This window comes from Schistocerca piceifrons, chromosome X (assembly GCF_021461385.2).
Source record: "Schistocerca piceifrons isolate TAMUIC-IGC-003096 chromosome X, iqSchPice1.1, whole genome shotgun sequence".
NCBI classification, from domain to species: domain Eukaryota; kingdom Metazoa; phylum Arthropoda; class Insecta; order Orthoptera; family Acrididae; genus Schistocerca; species Schistocerca piceifrons.
Window position 1 is genome coordinate 801,682,681 of NC_060149.1, and position 25,983 is coordinate 801,708,663.

At 42.1% G+C, this 25,983-nt stretch overlaps 1 protein-coding gene across 2 annotated transcripts in view; it reads left to right on the plus strand.

Annotated features, from left to right (window-relative positions):
* Positions 1-25,983, plus strand: part of LOC124721214 (probable serine/threonine-protein kinase DDB_G0282963) — a 141,201-nt gene that overhangs the window by 109,140 nt on the left and 6,078 nt on the right. For both annotated transcript variants that reach the window (XM_047246064.1, XM_047246065.1), the window contains exons 5-6: positions 4,251-4,458; positions 6,828-6,949. In XM_047246064.1, coding sequence (XP_047102020.1) covers positions 4,251-4,458; positions 6,828-6,949 — 330 coding nt within the window. The remainder of the gene's footprint in view (positions 1-4,250; positions 4,459-6,827; positions 6,950-25,983) is intronic.

Genomic DNA, 25,983 nt, shown 5'->3' on the forward strand with positions numbered 1-25,983 from the left:
GGAAATCTAGACTCGTCTGTGAATAACACATTTTGCTAATGATAAAGTTGCCAGTTGACATGGAAACTGAACCTAAGGTCAGCTGGAGATGTTGTAATGTGAAGAGGGATACTCTAACACAACATCTGGGGGCGAAGATCCTTTCTTGTAAGCTGTTCCTTAGTTTGAACAGATATAGTTGCTCCACTTACTCTTATGAGACCGTCTTGCAGTGCTCTGGCTCCAGCCGCATGATGCCACAATGCAGAGATGGGCAGATCTCATCTCCAGGTGGGGTTTCAATGCATTGGTGACCTTGTCGAACTTTCCTTGTGTACTGACTTTTCTCACTGTAGTGTGTCCACAATCTGTGTATGACATATGGAGAGAGATTGGCATCTGCAGCAACAGGACTGAAAGTCCATTCTTCTGGATCAGACAGACAGCTCTTGCAACCTGCATTACATTACATTTTCACATTGCATGTGCTTGGTTGAATTCAATATCCACAAATGACAGCTGCTACCTATGTACCTCACTAGAGAATATTGGGACATCAGTGCTCACTTCCCCTGAAGGGCCAGGTGGTACTGTAATGCATAACACAGCTGATAGATGGCGATTGACTTTAGTTGTTGTGTACATTGAAACTGAAGATCCCAGGCTTTGCATTAAGCCCATAGGTACCACCTTTATTGAAATAGATTTAACGTATTGCACATTGATACACAAGTTCCTCTAATTCCTTTGAGCAGTGTATTTTGTTGTATGAGCCTGTGATTATATTCGAATTTTATCTTTGCTAATATCTTGAAAACTATTAAACAGTCAGAGTTTACACTGCATTACCACAATTTTGTGTTTCTGAACTTTCCCCATAACTTGTATCATACATGATGTGGTCATATGTTGTAACATATATTTGTTGCATTCACTCATCTTCACCAATACAGAACTGTGCAGTATATGCTAATATGCCCCCGCCACCGTCTCCTCTCTCCCCCCCCCCCCCCGCCACCGTCACCTCTCCCCCCCCCCGCCACCGTCACCTCTCCCCCCCCCGCCACCGTCGCCTCCCCCCCCCGCCACCGTCACCTCTCCCCCCCCCGCCACCGTCGCCTCCCCCCCCCCGCCACCGCCGCCTCCCCCCCCCCGCCACCGCCGCCTCCCCCCCCCCGCCACCGTCGCCTCCCCCCCCCCGCCACCGTCGCCTCCCCCCCCCCGCCACCGTCGCCTCCCCCCCCCGCCACCGTCGCCTCTCCCCCCCCGCCACCGTCGCCTCTCCCCCCCCCGCCACCGTCGCCTCTCCCCCCCCCGCCACCGTCGCCTCTCCCCCCCCCGCCACCGTCGCCTCTCCCCCCCCCGCCACCGTCGCCTCTCCCCCCCCCGCCACCGTCGCCTCTCCCCCCTTCGCCACCGTCGCCTCTCCCCCCCCCCCCCGCCACAGTCGCCTCTCCCCCCCTGCCGCCACAGTCGCCTCTCCCCCCCCCCGCCGCCACCGTCGCCTCTCCCCCCCCCCGCCGCCACCGTCGCCTCTCCCCCCCCCCCGCCGCCACCGTCGCCTCTCCCCCCCCCCCGCCGCCACCGTCGCCCCTCCCCCCCCCGCCGCCACCGTCGCCCCTCCCCCCCCCGCCGCCACCGTCGCCTCTCCCCCCCCCCCGCCGCCACCGTCGCCTCCCCCCCCCCCCGCCGCCACCGTCGCCTCCCCCCCCCCCCCCGCCGCCACCGTCGCCTCTCCCCCCCCCCCCGCCGCCACCGTCGCCTCTCCCCCCCCCCCCACCGCTGCCACCGTCGCCTCTCCCCCCCCCCCCCCACCACCGCTGCCACCGTCGCCTCTCCCCCCCCCCCGCCGCCACCGTCGCCTCTCCCCCCCCCCCCCCGCCGCCACCGTCGCCTCTCCCCCCCCCCCGCCGCCACCGTCGCCTCTCCCCCCCCGCCGCCACCGTCGCCTCTCCCCCCCCGCCGCCACCGTCGCCTCTCCCCCCCCGCCACCACCGTCGCCTCTCCCCCCCCCGCCGCCACCGTCGCCTCTCCCCCCCCGCCGCCACCGTCGCCTCTCCCCCCCCGCCGCCACCGTCGCCTCTCCCCCCCCCGCCGTCACCGTCGCCTCTCCCCCCCCCGCCGTCACCGTCGCCTCTCCCCCCCCCCGCCGCCACCGTCGCCTCTCCCGCCCCCCCGCCGCCACCGTCGCCTCTCCCGCCCCCCGCCGCCACCGTCGCCTCTCCCGCCCCCCGCCGCCACCGTCGCCTCTCCCGCCCCCCCCCGCCACCGTCGCCTCCGCCCCCGCCGCCGCCACCGTCGCCTCCGCCCCCCCGCCGCCGCCACCGTCGCCTCCGCCCCCCCCCGCCGCCACAGTCGCCTCCGCCCCCCCCCCGCCGCCACAGTCGCCTCCGCCCCCCCCCCCCGCCGCCACCGTCGCCTCCGCCCCCCCCCCCGCCGCCACCGTCGCCTCCGCCCCCCCCCGCCGCCACCGTCGCCTCTCCGCCCACCCCCCGCCGCCACCGTCGCCTCTCCCCCCCCCCCGCCGCCACCGTCGCCTCTCCCCCCCCCCCGCCGCCACCGTCGCCTCTCTCCCCCCCCCCGCCGCCACCGTCGCCTCTCTCCCCCCCCCCCGCCGCCACCGTCGCCTCTCTCCCCCCCCCCGCCGCCACCGTCGCCTCTCCCCCCCCCGCCGCCACCGTCGCCTCTCCCCCCCGCCACCGTCGCCTCTCCCGCCCCCCCCCGCCACCGTCGCCTCTACGCCCCCCCCCGCCACCGTCGCTCCCCCCCCCCGCCCCCGTAGCTTCCCCCCCCCCGCCGCCGTCGCCTCCGCCCCCCCACGCCGCCGTCGCCTCCGCCCCCCCAGGCCGCCGTCGCCTCCGCCCCCCCCGGCCGCCGTCGCCTCCCCCCCCCCCGGCCGCCGTCGCCTCCCCGTCCCCCGCCGCCGTCACCTCCCCGCCCCCCGCCGCCGTCACCTCCCCGCCCCCCGCCGCCGTCGCCTCCCCGCCCCCCGCCGCCGTCGCCTCCCCGCCCCCCGCCGCCGTCGCCTCCCCGCCCCCCGCCGCCGTCGCCTCCCCGCCCCCCGCCGCCGTCGCCTCCCCGCCCCCGCCGCCGTCGCCTCCCCGCCCGCGCCGCCCTCGCCTCCCCGCCCCCGCCGCCCTCACCTCTCCCTCCCCCCCTCGCCTCTCCCTCCCCCCCCTCGCCTCTCCTCCCCCCCTCGCCTCTCCTCCCCCCTCGCCTCTCCTCCCCCCCTCGCCTCTCCTCCCCCCCTTTCACCTGCTCAGTTCCCTCATATTTGTTATAAGAAATATAGTTCATACCTCATTCTTTTTCAGATGAGATTGTGTTTCAGCTGATATCAAATTTTAATATTTGTGCATAATTACTGCTAGATTAGCTTCTCATCCGATGTACAATAATTTCTAAGGACTCTGATGCCTGGTAGTTATCCACTGAAATTTACTACAGGTTTGTGACTGTATCAGTCAAAGAAAGTTTAACGTCTGATGTTTGGCTGCAGGGAATACTCAGTTGTACAACCCCAATTTCTAAAGGGCAAGCCTTCATCCCCTAGCCCCACTCTGACTCCTACTCCCCTACTGAGCAGCATGTATACTTTCATTGGCATAATATGTTCTCCTCCTGCCAGACCATATTACCAATACAGGATGTTGCAAAGCCCAAGAATATAAAAAAAATTGTTAATGTAACGTTTACAGCGATGGACAGTTGTTGGAAAATCATAAATTACTAGTTACAGCATCATTTGATTTAATAGAGAAGGTACTAACCTTACATTTTACATTCCTTCATTTATGGTGTGATTTAATAAAGACTCATAATTGTTATGCTTATGTTGGTGGTTATTGTATAATCATTACCTGTCCAGAGACCTGAAAAAGTATGTTTTAATTCTGAAATGTCCCTTTTTTACATACATCAACATCTGTATACAGTAACAAATAATCTACATGAAAAATATCCCTTTTTTTGGAGACAACAACAGTGAATTCTAAAAGAATTGAGGTTTGAATTGTGTTGCAGGTATTGAAAATGTTTTAACTTCATTATAATGCTGAAGATTTTATGTGAATCAATTGTGATAGAAATCAACATGAATGAGCAGACAACTGAAGACTGAAAGTCAAATAGACAGGAAAATAACAGTAAGTCAAGAGACACTAATGTTTACAAACATCCTCAAACTTCCACCAGTGTAGTGTCAAGTTTGATAGGAATTGGAAATGTGAGTTTAGAGCAGCTAGTAATTGTTAACTTTCCTTCTGTTGCAGACTCCAGTCCATTGCTCTGAGGGTGAAGTTATGTCAGCTGCATCATGCTTAATTCGTGAGTGGGCCGAAAAACTTCTTGGCGTCCGTTTTGATAATCTGCGAGATCTTGCCTGTCACTTGGTGGAAAAGATGTGTGTGGACTCGCGATCTGTAGCTGCATTCACTCTTCTTTCAACATCTGGTCATCTGCAAAAGCGTGACAACAAAGGTGATATACTTTTCCAGAACTTCCTGTGTGTAGTTATTGCATTTAAATTCTGAACAATATATGATAAAATTCAGATCCTGCCATCTGCAAGCATAATTTTAGTGTTTTCTATACATATGCTCACAAGATAAAAGAGATTCTCATTTAGCTAATTAAAAATATTTGCATTTTGAAATTATATTAAGGTATATTATTGTAGCTGTATTATTTTGTAGCTGTGTTATTTTAATATTCTATTTAATATTAAAGTATATGGATATTTTTTACATTGGATACAAATTCTCATTTTTGCTAAAGACGGTAAACTTTCCTTACTATCATTTTATAACTCTTTATTTGCATAGTTATGTTCTTATTTAACCATGATTTATAAGAAAGATAAATTATAGTTCATGAATCACCAGTTACAAAGACACTAAACTGGCCTAATAAATAAAACTAGATTTGCTGAAGACACGCATTTCATAATGATACAGCATCAAAACTACTGTAAAGTTCTGACAAATATGAAGGGAACCCAAAAATATGACTCTATCTTTGTACACAGAGGGATAGTACTGATGTGTTCTGCTGGGTGTCTCTTTGAATCTAAATCTACATTTCATCTACATACATTATCCACAAGCCACCGTATGGTGTGTGGCGGAGGCTACCTTGCACCAGCACTAGTAATTTCTTTTACTGTCCCACTTGCAAATAGAGCAAGGGAAAAACAACTATCTGTATGCTTCTGTAGGAACCCTGATTTCTTGTATTTTATCATTGTGGTCCCTATGCAGAATGTATGTTGGAAGCAGTAGAATCATTCTGCAGTCCGCCTCAAATTCTGAAGAATAGGTTGCACTAGCATCCTATATGCGGTCTCCCTTACAGATGAGATAAACTTTCCTATGATCCTCCCAATAAACCAAAGTTGACCATTCCCCTTCCCTACCACAATCCTCACATGCTTGTTCCATTTCGTATCTCTTTGCAACATTACACCCAGATTCTGATGATCCCTCGATGAACACTCAATATCCTTTCCCAAGAATTGGTCGATGTCCATAAAATAATTCCCATTCAGGAACAACAAGTTTTCAAGTAGAGTTAACAGCTTTTCTCGTAGTGGCTTGCCTTAATCTTAGTCATATAATGACATTTATGTTGACTACATGCTAAACTCCATCCTTCCTTTCTTTCCACTGCAGTGGTTAGCACAGTGGACTCGCATTTGGGACAATGACAGTTCAAATCGCTGTCCAGCCATCCAGATTTAGATTTTCTGTGATTTCTCTAAATTTGTTCCAGAAAAATTCCACAATGGTCCCTTTGAAAAGGGCACATCCAGTTTCCTTTCTCCATCCTTTCGTAATCAGAGCTTGTGCTCCATCTCTAGTGACCATAGTTGACAGAATGTTAAATCGTAATCTTTCTTCCTTTTTCTTTCTAACTAACAACATTTTCATATTTTCAGCCCTGAAGATAGCTATTGGGACTATCAGTGTTAATTGTTGAAGCTCCTTTTTGGGAAGCGCATTCAGTGAACACAGGACAGTGTTCCTCTTTGTGTTTTTAGTCCGTCCTTAGTTACTGTTCAAACAAAGAACATGATCCATGGCATGTGACTCATTCTTACCACCCACTCTACAACATAAATTTGCAGCAGACTTCCACAAAGTGTTAGAGTCAAACAGCAGATTTTCAAACAGAAGTTAACAGCTTTTCTCCTTTTCTGCCCTGCTTGAATAATTTAGTGGCATACATGTTTGTCATGTATCTTCATTGCAAAGGTACTTAAGGTTCAGAATACAATCTGCTGTAGAAGACTGAATGCAGTATAAAATGCAGTTGTAATATCCAGTAATGTGATCTGTCTCTGAAGGTGTTTGAAGTTGCTTAGCTGTTTCTGCTTTTACTGTCATTATCTTTAGTTTCAATGGGGTAGTCTTAATCTTACTCATAGGATTTTGAGATTCCTTACATTAATTTGTGTTTTTTATTCCTGTATACTTTTGTTCACTTCCCCATTATTGACTCACATCCCCCATTATTGATGGTTTTACTTCTGTAGCCACTGATAACTATCATTATTGCTATTTTATTATTGTATGAACTTATTCTACTAACAGTCAATTACTTCTCATTTATAAATTCTTTTCCTTTTGTGTAGCCTTTTTTTACCGGAACTGCTTTTTTTCAATTTTTGTTAAGTTTCTTATGAAACTTCATGTAATTGCTATATCAAGATCCTGTTCTAAAGCTATTGACTCAGTGTAGCAATCCCCCTCCCCATAACTAAACGTATGTGAGGCATGAAACTATGAGTAATTCCTAAATTGTCAGATATGGTTCTCTTTAGCAAGTTTGAATTTTTTTATCTTGAACAGAGACAACACCACCACTGGGGCTGGCAGTACAGTACACCAGCAAACACAAAGAAGCTCAGCTGCAGCTACAAAGAAAGCTTCAGGAGCGGGAGGTCATCCGAGAACAGAAAAGGAAACTACAGGTTAGTGAATGACTGTTTTACTTGCGTGTTCTTCTTTTCTGTCATTCAGGTCAGCGTGTGAACCTTACAGCTTCATCTGACTGAGTAACTTATAAAAGTTGCATTTTATTGATCAGCTTCCTTAAGCCTCAGCAGGTGTCTTCTTCATGTTACTTATTACAAGATGTAATTCAGTAACCAAGCCATAGAAGAGAATATATGAGGGTAAGTCAATTATTATCTGCAAAGTAGTTATAAAATTTTATTGTAATCAAATAGGAAACTGAAACTTGCGAGAACATAATTTTTTGACATAGTCTCCTTGCGTTTCAATGCACTTGGTCTGTCGTTGTACAGGCTTCCTGATGCCCTCATAAAAGAATGTTCTTGGTTGAGCTGCAAGCCAGGAACGCACTGCTTCTGTCACTGCTTTGTCCGAGGCAAATCGACGGCCCCTTAATACCTGTTTGAGTGGACCAAACAAGTGATAGTCAGAAGGGGCAAGATTGGGACTATATTGAGGATGATCCAGTACTTCAAATTTGAGTTTCTGGAGTGTTTCAGCAGTGTGGGCAGCAGTATGTGGACAGGCATTGTCGTGCAACAACACAACACCTTTTGACAGCAATCCGCGGTGTTTGCTTTGAATTGCAGGCTTTAGCCTGTCAGTAATCATCTCACTGTAACATACACTGTTTATTTTTGTGCCCCTTTCCTGATAATGTCCCAGTACTGGACCTTGTGCCTCCCAAAAAACCATAAGCATCAGTTTTCCTGCAGACAGTTGGATCTTGAATATCTGGCTCATAATGATGGATCCATGTTTCGTCACCAGTAATGATACTGTCTAAGAAGTTGTCCCCTTCATTACCATAGTGATCCAAATGTTTTTTGCAGATGTCTAAGTGTGTTTGTTTATGCAACTGTGCAAATTGTTTTGGGACCCATCTTGCACAAACTTTATGAAACCAAAGTCTGTTGTGGATGATTTCGTGGGCAAAAAGTCTTCGATGAATTTCGGCCCCTGATACGCCTTCCAAGCACAAAAAATGGATCACTGAATGTTGCTCTTCTTTGGTGTAAATAAACAGCAGAGCAGCCATGATTTACAGCACGGCAGCGATGACGAAACTAACCTAGCAGCTTGAAAATTTCAAAGATGTAACAACAAATAAACAAAAGCATGTGTCATCAACATAAAATGACAGTACTACCAAAGTAAACAAAAATATAACTAATTGGCAGATAATAATTGACTTACCCTCGTAACTGGACTGCTTCATAGTTAGATACATGTACATATTTGCTTTTCAAGCCCTACAGTGTGTGATGAAGGGTGCTTTTGATAACATTGTCTTCCCGGTTCCATTTGCAAATGGCACATGGGAAGAATGGGCTGTAATTACTCTGTCTTCCTTGCCATGGTCATTTCACAGTTTTTATATGGGAGATAGCAATATGTTGCCAGGCTGTTCCTAAATGTACAGACTCTAAATTTCAATAGTAAACTTCTCCATAATGCCTCCGTGCCTACTCAACAATGTCATGACAAAATACATCATTTTTATTGGCTCTCTTTTATTAATGAAACATGGTATACTTCCCAGACTGGTGAGCAGTACTTGAGAATCGACCAAAAAAAGTCTTTTGTACGCCGTTTCTTTTTTGGATGAATTACATTTCCATAAGAATTACCCATTGTATCTTAGTCTGGCATCTGGATGGTTACTCCTAGGTGCTTATGGTTTTTACTGTTTCCACTGATTTTTCACCAGTAGTCCAGTCGAACAGTAGTGCACCGCTTTGCCTATTTATGCTCAATACATTACATTTATTTACATTTAGGTTCAAGTGACAGTACATGCGACAAACATTGAACCTCTCCTATAGATAACAAGATTGTCCTCATATAGCTTCACAGAGGTCCCACCTTTATCCCCTTGATGATTAATATTATTATATATTGTAAACAATAATGACTGTCACACTTTCTTGGAGTATTCCTGAAATTGCCTTCACGTATATCAATTTCCTTCACATACAGGCAATGTGTTGATTCCTGTCTGCAAGGAAGCCCTGAATCCAATCACAAATGTGATCTGATACTCCACAAACTGGTATTTTGTTCAATAATTGACAATGTGGAATGGTATCAGATACCTTCCTGAACTCAAAGAACATGGCTTCAGCCTGGGTGCCATTGCCTATGGTACTCTTGGTCACAAGGACAAACAGAGTGACCTGAATGGCAAGAATTCTCTGTTTGTGGGAGATTTTTGCACTCTTAAAATTAAACTTCAAAATGCGTGGCCATAAAACGTGTACCACAGTTATATGACAGCGATATCAGCCTATGTTTGTATGCATTGTCTGATAGCTCTTCTTGAAAAGGGGAATGACATTCACTTTTTTCCAATCATAATGTACTCTCCATTGCTCTAGTGACATACAATAAACCACTGTTAGAAGTGAGGCAAGTTCTTTTGCATAATCTCTGTAGAATCTTACAGGGATCATATCTGTTCCAGGTGAATTAGTTGAATTTCTGTTGTATGGTGACTTATCTTAATATCTGCCACTTTTTCTTTCACACTGCCTGTTCAGTATACACCTTTGACCACCGGATAATTGTTTACTACTCTGTTTGTGTCTGCATGTGGGGGTCATCTATCCTCCTTCCAGTAGTAGGCTCCCAGGTAGTTAAGAATTTTACTCATTTTCACTTTGAAAAGGCTTTCCCCCTCAATAAATTTTACGTTTTGAATATTCTTAATCATATATTTGAGTGTCACTAACTTTGTTATTACACAGTCAACTATAGTCTTCAGTTGCAGCAGTTGGAGTACAGATGTGTGTACATTTCAAGCACACCTCCAGGCATCTTAAGTTGACGATTTTGTGTGACATGTGTGCTGCAAGTACATATGGTTGTTTATAGAGGTTAATTTGATTTGTAATTCATTTTCCTAGTGTTTCACTATCATCCTTTCCTTTCCTTTTTAACAAACCATCTGTTAATGACTTCATAGAAAGTCAAACCTGGTAATGATATTACTTGTGACCAAATGTTGAAATATTAAGAAGACTTCTAAACCACTTCGAGCAGAGATTGTTAAGACATTCCAGAGACAAAGCTAAATGCACAATCTAGTGCAAAATATTTGTATCACATATGCGAAAGGCAAAATTCACATCAACATACAGAACCATCTGACAGGAATGGCCGGTACTAACTGATGAAGATTGCTCTAAAATAAACTAGATCCAATTTTTCCATTCACTGTCAGACATATTGCCAAAAAAGAAACAGGATGAAAGAAAATCCTTTCTGATTAATACTGTAATGAAATGTGAACAGTTGAAGAAAGTGTGGAAAAAGTAAAGCTTTTAACACAGGATAGGCCTTTGTGCTTCTGTATATAAGAAACACATTTCTAACTCTGTGTGTGAAGGGTGCACCGTCCACATAATACACATGGTGAGAGGGCTAAGGATGTAGTTTGTCTAAGATACATGTTGTTCTGTGCCTGTTACCCTCACCACTCACCTTCAAGCAATAGAGTTTGAGATTTCAGCTCTGTTAGGAATAACTGTGTGCTCCCCAGTTTTCACATGCCATAAACCTATGGGAAAAGAGATCCTACAAAACCTCATCTTTCAACTGTCTGATCCCTTTCTCCTCCTCAGAGACTTCAGTGTGCCTCATATTCAGTGGGGCTTTACGTACACTTGTCCCAGGAGAGGGGCAAGTATTGGAGAGGTTCCTCTTGTCGAATGATGTGTGCCTCCTACGTTCAAGGAAAGTGACACACCTCTTTACTGCAAACAGATTTTCCTCAGTAATTTATATAATTTAACTGTCACTTCGCTCTCCTACACTAGCTGATGCTATCCTTCAAAAAGTGACAGGAGACTTTGACTAGTGACCACTTGCCTGTATGGATCCACCTGCCAGATACATCAGCATCAAGCCATTTAAATAAATTTTTAACTAAACCAGCTGGATGCTTTACAGCATGGATCGTCAACCTTTTTTACCTACCGCCCACTTTTGTGTCTCTGTTAGTAGTAAACTCTCCTAACCACCCAGTGGTTCCACAGTAATCATAACTTGTAAAGTAAGGAAGTAACATTGCTTTATAAAATTTATAAAGCAGAGTTACAGTAAGTTAAAGCATATATATCACAGATGTAGTTGGAGGAGGTCTGAAGATACCAGTTATGACATGACAGCTCTGAAGGCTAGGTGTGGACTAGGATTCTATGTCGAGGATGGACATTGTGCAGCTGAAGAAAGACCAATGATAGTTACAATGGATCCTCCCATCATGCTCTCGGGACAGCAACCAAGTATGAGGCTGCCCCTGGTGTCCAGATGCTTAGGTGGCAGGCAGGGGTTCATGTTCCAGTTGAGACAGAAGTGTCTGCACCATTGGCATGGTTCAGAATAGTGCAGACTTGAAGTCACATTGCCGCCCTGCTGTTTGATGATGACGAGCTGGTTCGCACAGTTCTTAAATACTGCTTCTCCATACTGATGTCGTGGTAAAATCGATGTTAGTGGCTCACACAGCACACAGGAGTTAAAATACAAACTATCTATGACTCTCAGTATGACACCATGGCCAAAGTGCATAGTGAAATTTGAATATTAAGTTCAAGAACTACTTCCTTATATAATTTAATTTTGGAGGCAACTAATCATGATCCATCTCATAAAATGTGAGAAGGATCACACCAATCCAACTAGCACTTACCAGTTGTATAGGGTTGGATTGAAAGATCGGCAGCTGTTTAATATGGACTCTAGAATCTGGAAAACATCTTTCACCTTCCTTAGGTACCATTCTACACTCGGCAATCTAATACTCCTGGAGGCAGCAATACAAGAGGCCTGTCTTGAGACAGCAGTTTTGCAGGAATGTTTTTCGATATTGAAAAGGCCCTTTACACCATGTGGCAATGCAATATCACCTGACAACTGTACAATCCCAACACCTAACCTCTCTGCTTAGGATGACGAATGGCCTTAAACAGTATGAAGGAAGTTCTTCATGGTGTGACATGCATATAGGCTCCAGTCAATCCCACGGTCACCAGCATTTAAGTCTTCTTGTTTGACCATCAGCAGAGCATGCACTCATGAATTTCAAAACAGCAACAAAACTATTTGGGATTAGAGCAAAGGAGTAACCTGAAGAGCTTGATATGGTGGGCTCAAATGTTTTAATGCAGCATTAGAGCTAATATCCTCCTTTGTTATTAATGAGGCCTAAGGTGTTTTTTTAAAATCTGAGAAAATACAAGAAATATTGTTCACCAGATTTTATTTTTAAACAATCATTTTACAAAGTGGTTAGAAATGGAGAAGATATCCTTAACCTGCTTCAGTGGCAAAGGAAGTAAGTATCATTCTGCAAATGGTCAAGCCAGTTGGGAATCCAAGGAAATGAACAAGCTGGCACAGCAGCAGGGGACACTTGCAACACAAACAATTTGCTACTCCATGCTGTACTCTCAGGTGCTTTACTTCATTGTTGAGGGGGAGAAGTATTTCTCAGTGGGGCAGTGGGAGTCTATAAGTACAAAATAACAAAATTAAGACTTGTGAAACCAACATTCTTGCCATGGCAAAAATTCCTTTACTCACACAGATAGAATTGACTTCAACATGATGGATAATAGGGCACTGACACACAGACACCACCTCAGGTGAGAGGACCCGCTAGTGATCAGTGCTTGTGCCATACTAGTACATGTGTCACATTTTACTACACTGAAGAGCCAAAGAATCTGGTACACCTACCTAATATCATGTAGGGTCCTCGCAAGCATGTGGAGGTGCCACAACACGACGTGGCATGGACACGACTAATGTCTGAAGTAGTGCTGGAGGGAATTGATACCATGAATCCTGTAGGACTGTACATATATCCGTAAGAGTACAACAGGGTGGAGATCTCTTCTGAACAGCACATTGCGAGGCATCACAGATATGCTCAATAATGTTCATGTATGGGGAGTCTGGTGGCCAGTGAAAGTGTTAAACTCAGAAGAGTGTTCCTGGAGCCACTCTGTAGCAATTCTTGATGTATGGGGTGTCATATTGTCCTGCTGGAATTGCCCAAGTCCGTCGGAATGCACAATGCACATGAATGGTTGCAGGTGATCAGACAGGATGCTTATGTACATGCCACCTGTCTGAGTAGTGTCTAGATGTATCAGGGGTACCATATCACTTCAGCTGCACACACCCCACACCATTACACAGCCTCCATCAGCTTGAACAGTCCCCTGCTGACATGCAGGGTCCATGGATTTATGAGGTTGCCTCCATTTCCGTACAAGTCCCTCTACTCGGTACAATTTGAAATGAGATTTTTCCAACCAGGCATCATGTTTCCAGTCATCAACAGTCCAATGTTGGTGTTGACGGGCCCTGGTGAGGTGTAAGGCTGTGTGTCGTGCAGTCATCGAGGGTACACAAGTGGGCCTTCGGCTCTGAAAGACCATACCAATGATGTTTTGTTGAATGGTTCGCATGCTGACACTTGTTGCTGGCCCAGCATTGAAATCTACAGCAATTTGCAGAAGGGTTGCACTTCTGTCGCATTGAACGATTCTCTTCAGTCATCATTGGTCCTTGTCTTGTCTTGGACGGTCTTCTACCGGCCACAGCGACATCAGAGATTTGGTGTTTTGCACCGGTTTCCTGATATTCGTAGTACACTAATGAAATGGTCGTACGGGAAAATCCCCACTTCATCAGAGATGCTGTGCCCCATTGCTCTTGTGCCAACTATAACACTACATTCAAACTCACTTAAATCTTGATACCCTGCCATTGTAGCAGCAGTAAACACTATAACAACTGCGCTAGACACTTGTTGACTTATATAGGCGTTGCCGGCCGCAGTGCCGTATTCTCCCTGTTTACACATCTCTGTATTTGAATACGCATTCCTATATCAGTTTCTTTGGTGCTTCAGTCTATATTGCATTTTATATTCTGACAAGATGGCAGCAGTCTCTGCCGGTCGCGGTGGCCAAGCAGTTCTATTCGCTTCAGTTCGGAACCGCACGACTGTACGGTCGCAGGTTTGAATCCTGTCTCGGGCATGGATGTGTGTGATGTCCTTAGGTTTAAGTAGTTCTAAGTTTTAGGGGACTGATGACCTCAACTGTTAAGTCCCATAGTGCTCAGAGCCATTTTCAGCAGCAGTTTCTCTTGATAATGAATTATATGGCGTTTTAAATAACAATAGAACAATTGTGGAAAAGGCCTTAAGGTTTTCTGTTGCATCTCTACATCCATACTCTGCAAACCAGTGTGAAGTGCAACACATTATGTTTATTTCCCATTCCTTTTGCGAATTTAGCCTGAGAAGAATTGTTGCTTAAATACATCTGTGTGCAAAGTGACTATACCTAATCATGTCTTTGTGGTCCCTATGGACAGAACTATTACTCTACTGTCACTTGTTCTCAAAGTGATATGTTCTTCATTGTGTATTACATGTGTTAAGTCGGTCGCACACGTGTGAAGGTGGTGGCCAATTTTAATAGATTCGTATGCAATATTTGTCTGTGTTGTCATTGTTACATAATCGTTCAAGTCTCTGATATGTGCCCATGATCCATTATTTCGGGAAGATATCTTACAAGGAAAATCTTTCTCTCACTAAATGCATACTTTCATACTCAGAAAAGGCGCTGATAACTGTGTGTTTTGAGTGTCATGAAATGATCATCAAAGTCATTGAGTGACTTTCGACCATCCATTAGGCAAGTACAGCAGTATATGTGTATTTTCCTTTATCTGGGAATTAACTGAATCACACTGGATTCTGCATGACCTTTTTACGAAAACTGCATGATCAGTATTGCGCAACTCGGATATCCTTGCACTGGGCAATATGCATAGAAACAAATGTTTTGCTTCTATCTATTTGACAGTATCCATAGTTGTTTAATACATTCCAGTACCATGACATAGTTTGTACACACATTTTGCTCTTTCATTGACTCTCTTTTACCATCTGTCTCATTCCACAAGTAAGAAGTGTTGAGTTCCCCGGTTGCTTATGATCAAATTATGCATTGCCAGTTTTCTTGTGTATAATACTTGGCCTCAGCATCTTTTTATAACGTTCAACAGAGCCTATAGATCAAACTTGCCAGCCACAGCGCTTGAATCCATATACATGCTAAAATTTTGTCTTCTCTGTAAATGTCTGCCATTATCTTGATGCCTCATCAGCCTCTCCTCCTCCTGTTTGTGAATTAAATCCAGAACATTCATGACAGAGACCTCTGAGTAGTAAAAGGATCGTAAATTGCACTTGTGTAATATTTACCTGTATTTTGGGAGAGACGCCAGCTTGCAGTTAAGCTCACATATGGCTTTAGCGTCGTTAGACATTAGTGTAATATTCAGATTTGAATCCAGGTACTTTTTTTATTATTCTAACAGTAGTATGATTTTAAGATCAATGTTTGGTATGTTTGCCGTGCTCAACAGTGCTGTCACACCATTCTGAGAGAGCACTTATCATCATAGCCTACCCCAGTTTAAGTTGACTAGAAAAAAATGTGGAAATATTTTTTTCTCCTTCTCTTGTGAGGAAATAGAATTGAAATGCCTTTAGGTATTGTGTATATTCCTTGTAGTTCATCTTTCAGCTTCATTGGGTATGATATGCAGTTAACTGGTGTTGTTGGTCTGAGTTTTCCACACTCTTGATTTGTTGACTCACAACTACTAACATAAGAAATCTTGATTTGGTGGCCAATGGCAACTAACATGAAATATGTTTGTACCAGTTGTTGTCTTCCTCTAAACTCGGTGTAGAGTCCTCCTTAGTGAATTTAGTTTCATCAAGGTTTTTGTCCATTATTTTCATTCTTTCAGTAAAAAACAGGAAATATGTTTGACAGTGTGTAAACAATTTGCAACTGTGAACAGCACATTCAGATTTTGTGATGAAAATCATAATGATGTAGCTCAGGTGTGTTAATACAGAAGTTTGCATTCCCTTGTTGTTCTACACTTTTACGTAGGTTCCGTTTTTCCTGACTGTGAGCATCTGTACAGAGAGAGAGGGAGAGAGGGGGAGGGGGGGAGGGGGGTGCTAAGTATGTTGATGTAATGTTTAGCTATCAAAGTTGTTTTTTATACCTAATAGAGAAAATAAATTAAAACTTACCATACGGTTCATCAGATAAAGAGCTATTTCTTGAGTTTAGTGCTTCTTCTTCTTCTCAAAATGTTGCAAACGTACATCCTGAGCCATCCTAGGAATTCTTCTCATGCTTTTCATTTCAGATGTGCAAACTGCTTAATATTTTTTCCTCCTCATATATCGTTTTGTTCATTATGATTCACGTGTTTTTTTTTTTTTTTCTCATTAGACTTTTTTACCTTGTCCTCATCATGTTGAATATATGTGTATATGTAATATTTCTTGTGCCTTTACTCATGATGTACAGTGACAGTACCGAGCGAGGTGGCGCAGTGGTTAGCACACTGGACTCGCATTCGGGAGGACGACGGTTCAATCCCGTCTCCAGCCATCCTGATTTAGGTTTTCCGTGATTTCCCTAAATCGTTTCAGGCAAATGCCGGGATGGTTCCTTTGAAAGGGCACGGCCGATTTCCTTCCCCATCCTTCCCTAACCCGAGCTTGTGCTCCGTCTCTAATGACCTCGTTGTCGACGGGACGTTAAAACGACACTAACCTAACCAACCTACAGTGACAGTGCTCACCACTGAAACATAGCAAATAACATGCAGCCTTTTCTCTGACTACACTGTTGTCGAGCAATAGTGCTATCAATAATTAACTGACCAGACAAATTATTGTTGCTTGTGAAGTGATTTAAATAATACAAAAATACATGATTGCTTGTAATTGTACGTCAGAAAATTTGTCAGAAATTTAATCAATGTACATAACACATTCATGCTCATACAATGATCTGTAGGTAATAAAGAGAGTCCCAAAAGCATGATTGTGCTGTCACTGTGCTGTATTTCAGTGTGCATCATTTAAACTTTCATAATAATATACCTTGCATTTTCTCCCACACTATCATAGAGACATGTTCTGTATCCTGCCTTAACAAAGAAAAGGGAAAATTAAACATACCAATACACACATGTCAAAATTGCCATTTTTGCAAATTTGTGGTAAAACCACGTGAAAGGGGCAGTGTATTTAAGATCATATGACAGTATCAGTCTTGTACTTTTTCTGTTCTTCATGCTGCCCTTCTTCAATAAATCAGTGACGACTTTGTTTGCAATCTCTGTGTATCAACACTTTTCTTTGCAATATGTTGAGCACTATATGGGCATTGCTGATCAATCCCTCAAATTGTACTGAAGTTGTTTCTACTGTATATGATTGCAGTTGTTTTATAGTTTCTTCAGTTTATGTACTGCTGTGTCAATATCCAGTCAAACTATCTGCCTGTAGATTACCAAAGTAATGCGGCTCATGTGCTGTAGTGGTGTTTTAGCCTCTCTAGTTCAATAGTGTGTCAGTGTGTCCTTGAAACTCCTGTAACACCTGTATTTCATTTCATTTTGCTTCATTATTGGGATAATGAACTAATGGTATAGATTTGTTACCAATCCTTCTATTTTTATGATACTGTATACTAATTTTTTATTCTTGTCTTGCTTTATTCTTAAAGTTAGCTCTTATTCATGATTATCCTTTGCAACTGCAACTACTGAACCAGTAATTTCCTCTGTCTGTAAAAAATATTTTTTCATCAGTTTTAGTTCAATTTCTGTGCGTTCTTACTCGATACAAGGTTCTTTTTGCACGTTTTCTATCACTGACAATTTTTTTTTTATATCCTCGTTCAGCCATGCTGTATTTGTAGGTTATCATATTCAGCTCTGTTATCCTTGTACTTCATGCATTGAGCGTACTATAGCCATTTTTATTGCATCTCATTCTCAACCTACCAATTTCAAATCTTCTCTCAACTACATCTTTCAAAATTTTTCTGTGATTGGTAGTTCAGTCAATCACCCAATTTTTGTTTTTAGGATTATTTGTTACTGATTCTCAGGGGTCTTTTCTCATCTAAATCTAGAACCAATAGTTTATGATCTGAAGGGGTGAGAATGACATAATCCAAAGCCACAAAATGTAAATTTTTCAGGGGAGCATTTTAAAATTTCAAATAAATCCATAAATCGTATTTCAACTTTTCGGGTTTTTTGACAAAACTAGTTTATTTCTCTAATGTGTTAATATACATGTTTGCATAGTTATATTGTGAACAAAGTTAAACATTATTAATAAAAAAATATTTTATCCCTGGGTGACACAACATTGGGCTTTGGCCTGGTTTACAAAAATTTGTACATCAATATGCAACATAACTTACAATGATAGCCACTACAGTGTTTCACACAATATAGCCAATATCTATCACCTCTGTTTCATTTTCATCACTTTGTTCCTTTGATTCACTCAGGCTGTTGAAGTATCCCTTCGAAACATTTGGTATGTATGGCATTAATGGCATACGTAACATCTTTGAGTTTTTTGTCACAAATTGGAATGGGCTTTTAAGTATTTCCTTGAGAGCTGGAACGGATTACTCTCCTGATGTGCTCGTCATTTTTAGTGATATTTACAGTTCTGAATTCTTCAAATTCAGTGTACTGATACTTCACTTTTAAATGTGATGGCATTCCTTCATCAAAACGAAAAGCTGTCGCTTCAGAAAATTGGAACCGAGATCCATCATCACGTTTGTCCTTTTTTGAAATATATATCTGCTGGGGTGTCAGATCTATAAAGTGCTTGCTTCATTTTAACGACTGAAAATGGCTTATTCTTGCACGATTTTTTAATGACTGTAACCCAATCATGAGAGGTGTACACAGTGGGGTATCTGTTCTTAACATGCTTCTCAATTCGACTGAAATCTCAGTCACAGGGCAGTCGTGTGTGTCCAACTTGTGGAAACCAATGTTCAGTGGCCTTAAATTTTCCTGAACACACTAGTGATCTCTCTAGTGCAACAATTGCCCAGTTTTTGCCTTGGCGTCTGCAATTATCACCAATAATGTGAAGAATGTTTGCCTGAGACTTTTGTATTTCTGAGAATTTTATCAGACAGCTTCCTATCTCATCGGATCCACGCTTTGCTTCATCTTCACTCCACACGAACATATGTTCCTTTTCAGACCGGCAATCATGAATACCAAAATTGTAAGTCCTCTTATAGAATGCAGGCCCAGATGTAAGCCTTGGAGTTGGAAAGGTTTGTTGTAGATCAAAGGCTGTTGTAAGATATTCCCCAGGATTTTCCCTAGCTAATTTGGAAAGCTGTGTAATCATATTTTGTCCAGCAGATGCTTTGGCATGATGTAGGTCCCTTTCAATTTTTAATCTTCTAATAATATCTTCAGAGTTGGTCAACTGTGCATTTTTTATTTGAATTTGAAATTCGTCACGTGCATGACGTGTCTGAACGAGGCAATTTAAAACGAATATTAAAATCTTCATTAAATACATCTCAAAATTTCGAAACTTTTACTTGTGATGCGTTATTTTCTTCACAATATTTCAAATAATTTTCTTGATGTAATGAATAAATTGACATGTCATGGTCAAAGTACACTTTATTGGGGCTCTGTGAGCAGCTGTAATGACTGGCATACTTAGGTATATTATTTATGAAATTGTGAACTGTCTGAACTGCTTCTTGTGAAATTTTCCTTGATGGGTTCCCTTTTTTCCCTGGAAACAAAGAAAAAGAAAAAGTGATTTTAAAGGTAAATGCCCAGGTCAGACAAATTTAGTGAATTTGTGTCTGAATATGATATGTAAAGGAAAACACTGGATAAATAAGTACAACAGAACAAAATTATGGTTTTTCTTGGAAGCAACATTATAATTTAATCGTTAAATACCTCTTCTGTCTTTTTGGAGAAGTGGAGTGTCCATCACACAAGTATTTTTGTGAGTTCTTAAGATGTCCTTGATTGTTCTGAAGCCCATGTGCACTTAAAAATGCTTCTCAGCATACCAAAATATTACAGGCATTAACCTTAACCTGGTACAAAAAAGTGACCATTCGCCGTGAAATTGTGCTTTTCCTTTTCTTTGGGTACCTTAAAAAGTGAAATATATTAATCAAAATAATAATATTTTATTTATAAAAAGTATGTGACATAAAAATCAATTTCAAATTATAATTAATCATAGTTACCTCCTTTGCACTTGTTGCATCTTAATATTGCTCAGAAGGTAATTATTTTGACGATTGAAATCACCATATTCCAAAAAGAATTGAATATCTGCTCTACAAATTCATGAATTTTGCTCCAACACTTGTTTTTACATTTACATCCAGGACCAAGAATTTTAGCATCAACAATTTGTCCTGTTTTATCAGATATGTACTCTCTGCCATAATTTCTACGACATTTACATTTTCCCCTTTTCCAGTTGCTCATATTTCTCCTATTTTTTCTGCCTTTAGGTTCTTTAGCAGGTGATACTTCAGGAGACCGTTCACATTCATCAGCATCCTAAGCCAAATAAAGTATTCATAATGAGAAAGACCAAAGCCACTTAAACCATATACCAAACATTAATATATTATACAAATAGGCTTATAATATTTAAATTATTACCAATAATGCAGTAATTAATAGGAGAAGTAAAATTTGTTCATGATTCACATGTACATATTTTAATTAGCGAGTTTATAACAGTAATAATCACGCAATAATATTTCACTGTGATACAGACCTAAGCTTCAATGTTTTAAATGTTTAAAAAAGTAAGTATGTTAGATTTACCATGTCATTTTCAGACGAAAATTCATCAGAGGGACAATAACTGCTGCCATTGGATGAAAAATTGTCTTCAGAACTAGCCATTTCTGTATCTGAATCTTCTTTTTCGCTTATGCATGGAAGTAGCCTCTTCTTTGGAGGCGCCGTTGTACTGTGGCTTTGGATTGTTTCAGACGCAAAAAAGACTACTTCCTCTCAGTATGAGAACAACAAGTGTGAACTGCTCTGCCATCTAGTGAGGAAAAGTTAAAATATTTATGCAGTAGCTTCGTCTGTTGAGTAGAAGTTGAACTAACACAAAAAACATATTTTGAGAAAAGTGTGGCTTTGAACTATATCATTCTTGCTCCTTCATCTCTATCCAGAAATTTGCTTGGAATTACTTTGATGTAATTAACATTTTCATAAATCTTATGATCTGTCAGTATATAATTATTACTAAGGCACTGTTAAAAAGCCTAGCAGTACCAAGTGTTAGGGGCTTGCCTACTCTGGAACCAATGATTGGTATCAGATTGTTTCTTATACGTAGATTTACTAAATATATTCCTCTGCATCTCTTCTTCACATCCTGTGAGAAGATTATTGTTTGAATTCATGTCCAGTGTTGGCAACAAATCTGTGCATTAAGGTCTACTATTACAATTAAATTTTCATAATCTGTATCTTCTTACTAATGTGGTAGTTGTTGTTCATGAGCACCTGGAAATTATTCTGGGTGCCAATGAAATGCCAGGAGACTCACACCAGAGATACCGAAGGTATATCTTGAGTAGTGTACTCTTCAATGGATGCTGTCTGCCATGCAGGAAGTGCAGTGCTGCCTGCCCACTTGAGTGTGAGTGGTGTGGAAGTAGTAATACAGAATGCTTTGTACAGGGGAGGCCGGGACTGAGGGCAACTCACAGTATTACACCCATCCCCCAACCAACAAGTCTGATTTGCTGTTCTTCCTCTAAAACCAACCTTAGCCAGTGAGAGAGATCACATGTTGAGAAACCTGGTGTGTCTTACAACAAGAAGAGGCAAACACAAAAGTGGAGGGATCAGTTAATCATTGGGAGTTCAAATGTGCATTGAATAATGGTACCCCCTTAGGGGAATGGCAGGAAAAGGTGGGAGAGATCACCGTGTTCACTCTGTGTATTTGTAGCATTATCCTCAGAGCTGATCAAGTGAAACACTTGAATCAGAGACTTAAAAGTTTCTATGAAAAGCTAGGCTGTGACTTTATGGACTTGCGCTATAGGATCGAGAGTTTTAGGATCCTCCTAAATGTGCTAGGGGTGTACTACACGTCAGAGGCTGCTAGCTAGGTGGCTGGCTGTGTGTGAAGTGCACACAAGGTTTATTTTAAGTTAGGCGACGCTCCATCCATTCAAGATAATGATAGCTGTAAGAGACCGAGAAGTACTACTGTAGCATTATGAGAAATGGTCCCCGCAGGTGAAACGATAAAAATTCCTAGTGAAATACAGCTGAAGCATTTGCAACAAAGTCCAAGAGTTTGGAGCAGTCTTAAATAGCAGTGAAACGTGTACAACAATAGGTACGGAAATTGACAGCATTGAGATTTTCAGAGAAAATCTAAATGTATATTGAAAGGATATGGAAACAGGAAATAAAAATGGTGCATTTGTTGTAGTAGACAAGAAACTTAAATCTACCAAGATAGAAATTCAAGCTGTGTGCAAGATTGTTTGGACAAGATTCAATATCAAGGTTGAGCATAAACTTGTAATTAAGTCCTTCTGTCAACCACTGAACTCACCCCCAGATGTAACTGAAAGTGTAAGAGAAAACACAGTTCACTAGTACAAATGTTCCCCAACCATCAGTTAGGAAATTATAGTTATATAAGTGGAGAGCATGACAAAACATCCTGCAATACATTACTAAATCCCTTCTCTGTGATAATGAGGCAGTTGGTTACTACAGTACAAAGAGCAGCTAAAGTGGTTAGAAAATTTACACATTTAGTAAGTTAGATAAAGTGGTGGTAGTGTCACATCTCAAAGAGGAAGTCAAAACGTTTACCTCTGGGCAGGAGCACGTGGCCCAAGCTCAAAAGAATAGTTGACCATACACTAGATAGATATATATGTAGTAGAACAGTTTTTGATGGAAGGGACTCTCCATGGTGTACAGTCATTGTAGAGAAACCTCTAAAGAAACAGCAACTTTTGCATAATGTATGTAAAAGTGTAGGGCCATAAATAGAGAGATTGTAAATGAAATTCATTTGTCTGTCAAGTGAGCAATATGCGTAATTTTCAGTGAATACCGTAGCATAATCTTATGGAAAGATCCTTTACAAATGCAAAGAAATTATGGTCATGACTAAAAGTTGTCAAATGCACCAAAGTTAGTATCCGGACAATCATAGGTGGTACAGGAACTGAAATTCTGGGTAGCAAAATGAAAGCAGACATACTGAACTTCGTTTTCAAATATTCCTTTACTGTGCAATGTACTGATGCACTGCCCTGCTTTACTTTTCACACCACTAGAGAGATGAGTGATATAGATGATAATGTCAATGGCATTGAGAAGTAACTACAATAGCTAAAATTACGCAAGACTCCAGGACCTGATGAAATTCCTGTCAGTTTCTATATAGAATTTACATCTTAGTCAGCTCTCACATTAATCGTAATACATCATAAATTCATTGAACAAGAAGTTGTGTCCAGTGACTGGAAAAAATCACATCACATCAGTCTACAAGAAGGGTAATGGAAGTGAACCACAAATGTAGCATCCAATCTCACTGACTTCCATCTGGTGTAGAATCGTAGGACATATTCTGGGCTCAAACATAATGAGATATCTCCTCCTTGCCAACTAGCATGGATTCTGAAAACATTGATCATGCAAAACCCAACTTGCAGTTTTCTCACATGACGTCCTGAAAGTCACGGGCCAAGGAAATCGTGTAGATCCATTACTTCTTGACTTTGAAAAGTATTTGACTTCATATCATACCAATGTTTAATAACACAAGTGTGATTATATGGATTATCAAACAAAATTTCTGACTAGATTGAGATTTTTTTTTGGTTAGCAGGATGCAGAATGTTATCTTGGCTGGAGAGTTATCAGTAAAAGTTGAAATAACTTCATGTGTGCCCCAGGAAAGTGTGTAGGGGCCCTTGTTGTTCATGTTGTGTATTAATGACCTGGTAGACAATATTAGCAGAAACCTCAGACTTTCTGCACATAATTCAGTTAACTGTGATGAAAGAATTGTCTGAAAAAAAGCTGCAAATACATTAAATCAGATCTTGATAAGATTTGAAAATGGTGCAAAGATTGAGAACTTGCTTCAGATGTACAGACATTCAATTATTGGTTTTTCAGAATTCAAAAACAGTGCCCAATGAGTACAATCTCAATTAATAACAATTAGAATCAGCCAACTCATACAAATACCTGTGTGTAACAATTTGTGGAGGTATGAAGTGGAATGTTCGAATAGGTAAGTCAGGTGGTAAACTTACATTCATTGGTCAAATACTCGAAAGATGTAGTCGCTCTACAAAGGAAATAAGTACTTGTGCACCTAATCTTAGAACATTGCTCAAGTTTATCGGACCTGTATCTGAGAGGACTAACACTGTATGTTGAACATATATGACGGAGGACAGCATGAATGGTCACAGGTTTGTTTGACTGATAGGAGAGTGCCACAGAAATGTTGGAAAACCTAAATTTGCAGACTGTTGAAGATAGGCATACATTATCCCATGAAAGCTTACTTCCAAAATTTTAAGGACTGGTTTTAATTGAAGAATCCAGGGACATTCTTCAGATCCCTCTGTATCATCCTGTAGGGACTGTAAAGAAGAAAATTACACAGTATGGATTTAAGCAGTCATTTTCCCTCCCAGTCCATATGTGATTGGAATGCAAAGAAATCTTAGCACATTATACCATGTGCTTTAATTTAATTTGAATTCAAGCTGCGACAGGTTGAAGGATGATTAACGCCTATTATGGCTCTCAAGATCCACCGAACAAGGTGGCGCAGTGGTTAGTGCACTGGACTTGCATTCAGGAGAACAATAGTTCAAATTCCCCTTCATCCATCCAGATTTAGGTTTTCAGTCTGAATCTCAGAATAGATCAATTCCGATGGAGAAGACTCTGTCCATTTTCATCATAACACTTAAACTCATAATCAGCTCAGTGTTGAAAAGGCAGAATCTACATCACAATAGTAATGGTTGAAGTTCAAAACCTTATTGCTACTCTCATAATCAGGTTAATAAATTAGGTGTACAGGACTGTTTTTGTGTGTGATTCCATATCTACTTTTGTGTTCCAAGTGTACCAATATGCTTTCAACTTATTGGTTAACCTTCCAGAAACACACGCGCGCGTGCGCGCACACACACACACACACACACACACACACACACACACACACACACACACACACACACGCGCGTGCGGATGTATTCACATATTATTGATTACAGCTGTTCATGTCTTTTAGATTAAAAAATCTGAAAAAAAGTAGCCAGAAACTGTTGCAATGTCCTCATTTATTTTTCTTGATTAGATCAGTATGTCAATGGAAGTGCTAGTTTTGCTTCAGTTTTACAACATTCATAGCTACTCTTGTACTGCACTGTGAAAAATTTAACAATTTAACATCACTTGTGAGGCTCTAATAAAAATATTTATGCTGATAAAGATGTAAATAGTGATTACACTTCACTTGTTACTGGATCTTTTTTGAAAAAAAAAATTGCTTTAATTGGTTATGTAGCTGAGTTTTTGATCTATTGTGAGGGTTGGCAACTGCCTCTTAATGTAAAGAGATGAGAAATTTTGTACTTCAAAGTGTGGGAAAAATGGTACCCATGTGCTACAGGGTCAACAAGGCTCAGTCATAGCTAATCATGTAAAAATCCGTGAAACATGCCAGTGAAGACATAGGTTCAATTATGATGAAGTATGTGTTGAACTTTGATTTAATTTTTTCACACTGAGAAACTTCAGTTTGTGTGCCAGAGAGATCTATACAGTTATATAATTTAAAGTCCCCGCCCCCCATCCCACTACTTTTTTCTGTCTGTACATGAAGGCTAGTATCAAGAACTACTGTAGGGATTTTGATGTGGTTTTCATTAATTGATAGACTAATTCACAAGGAAGGTTTATCTATATAATTTATTACTTCTATGCCAGGCAAGTCCCCTGTCTGTAGACGCTT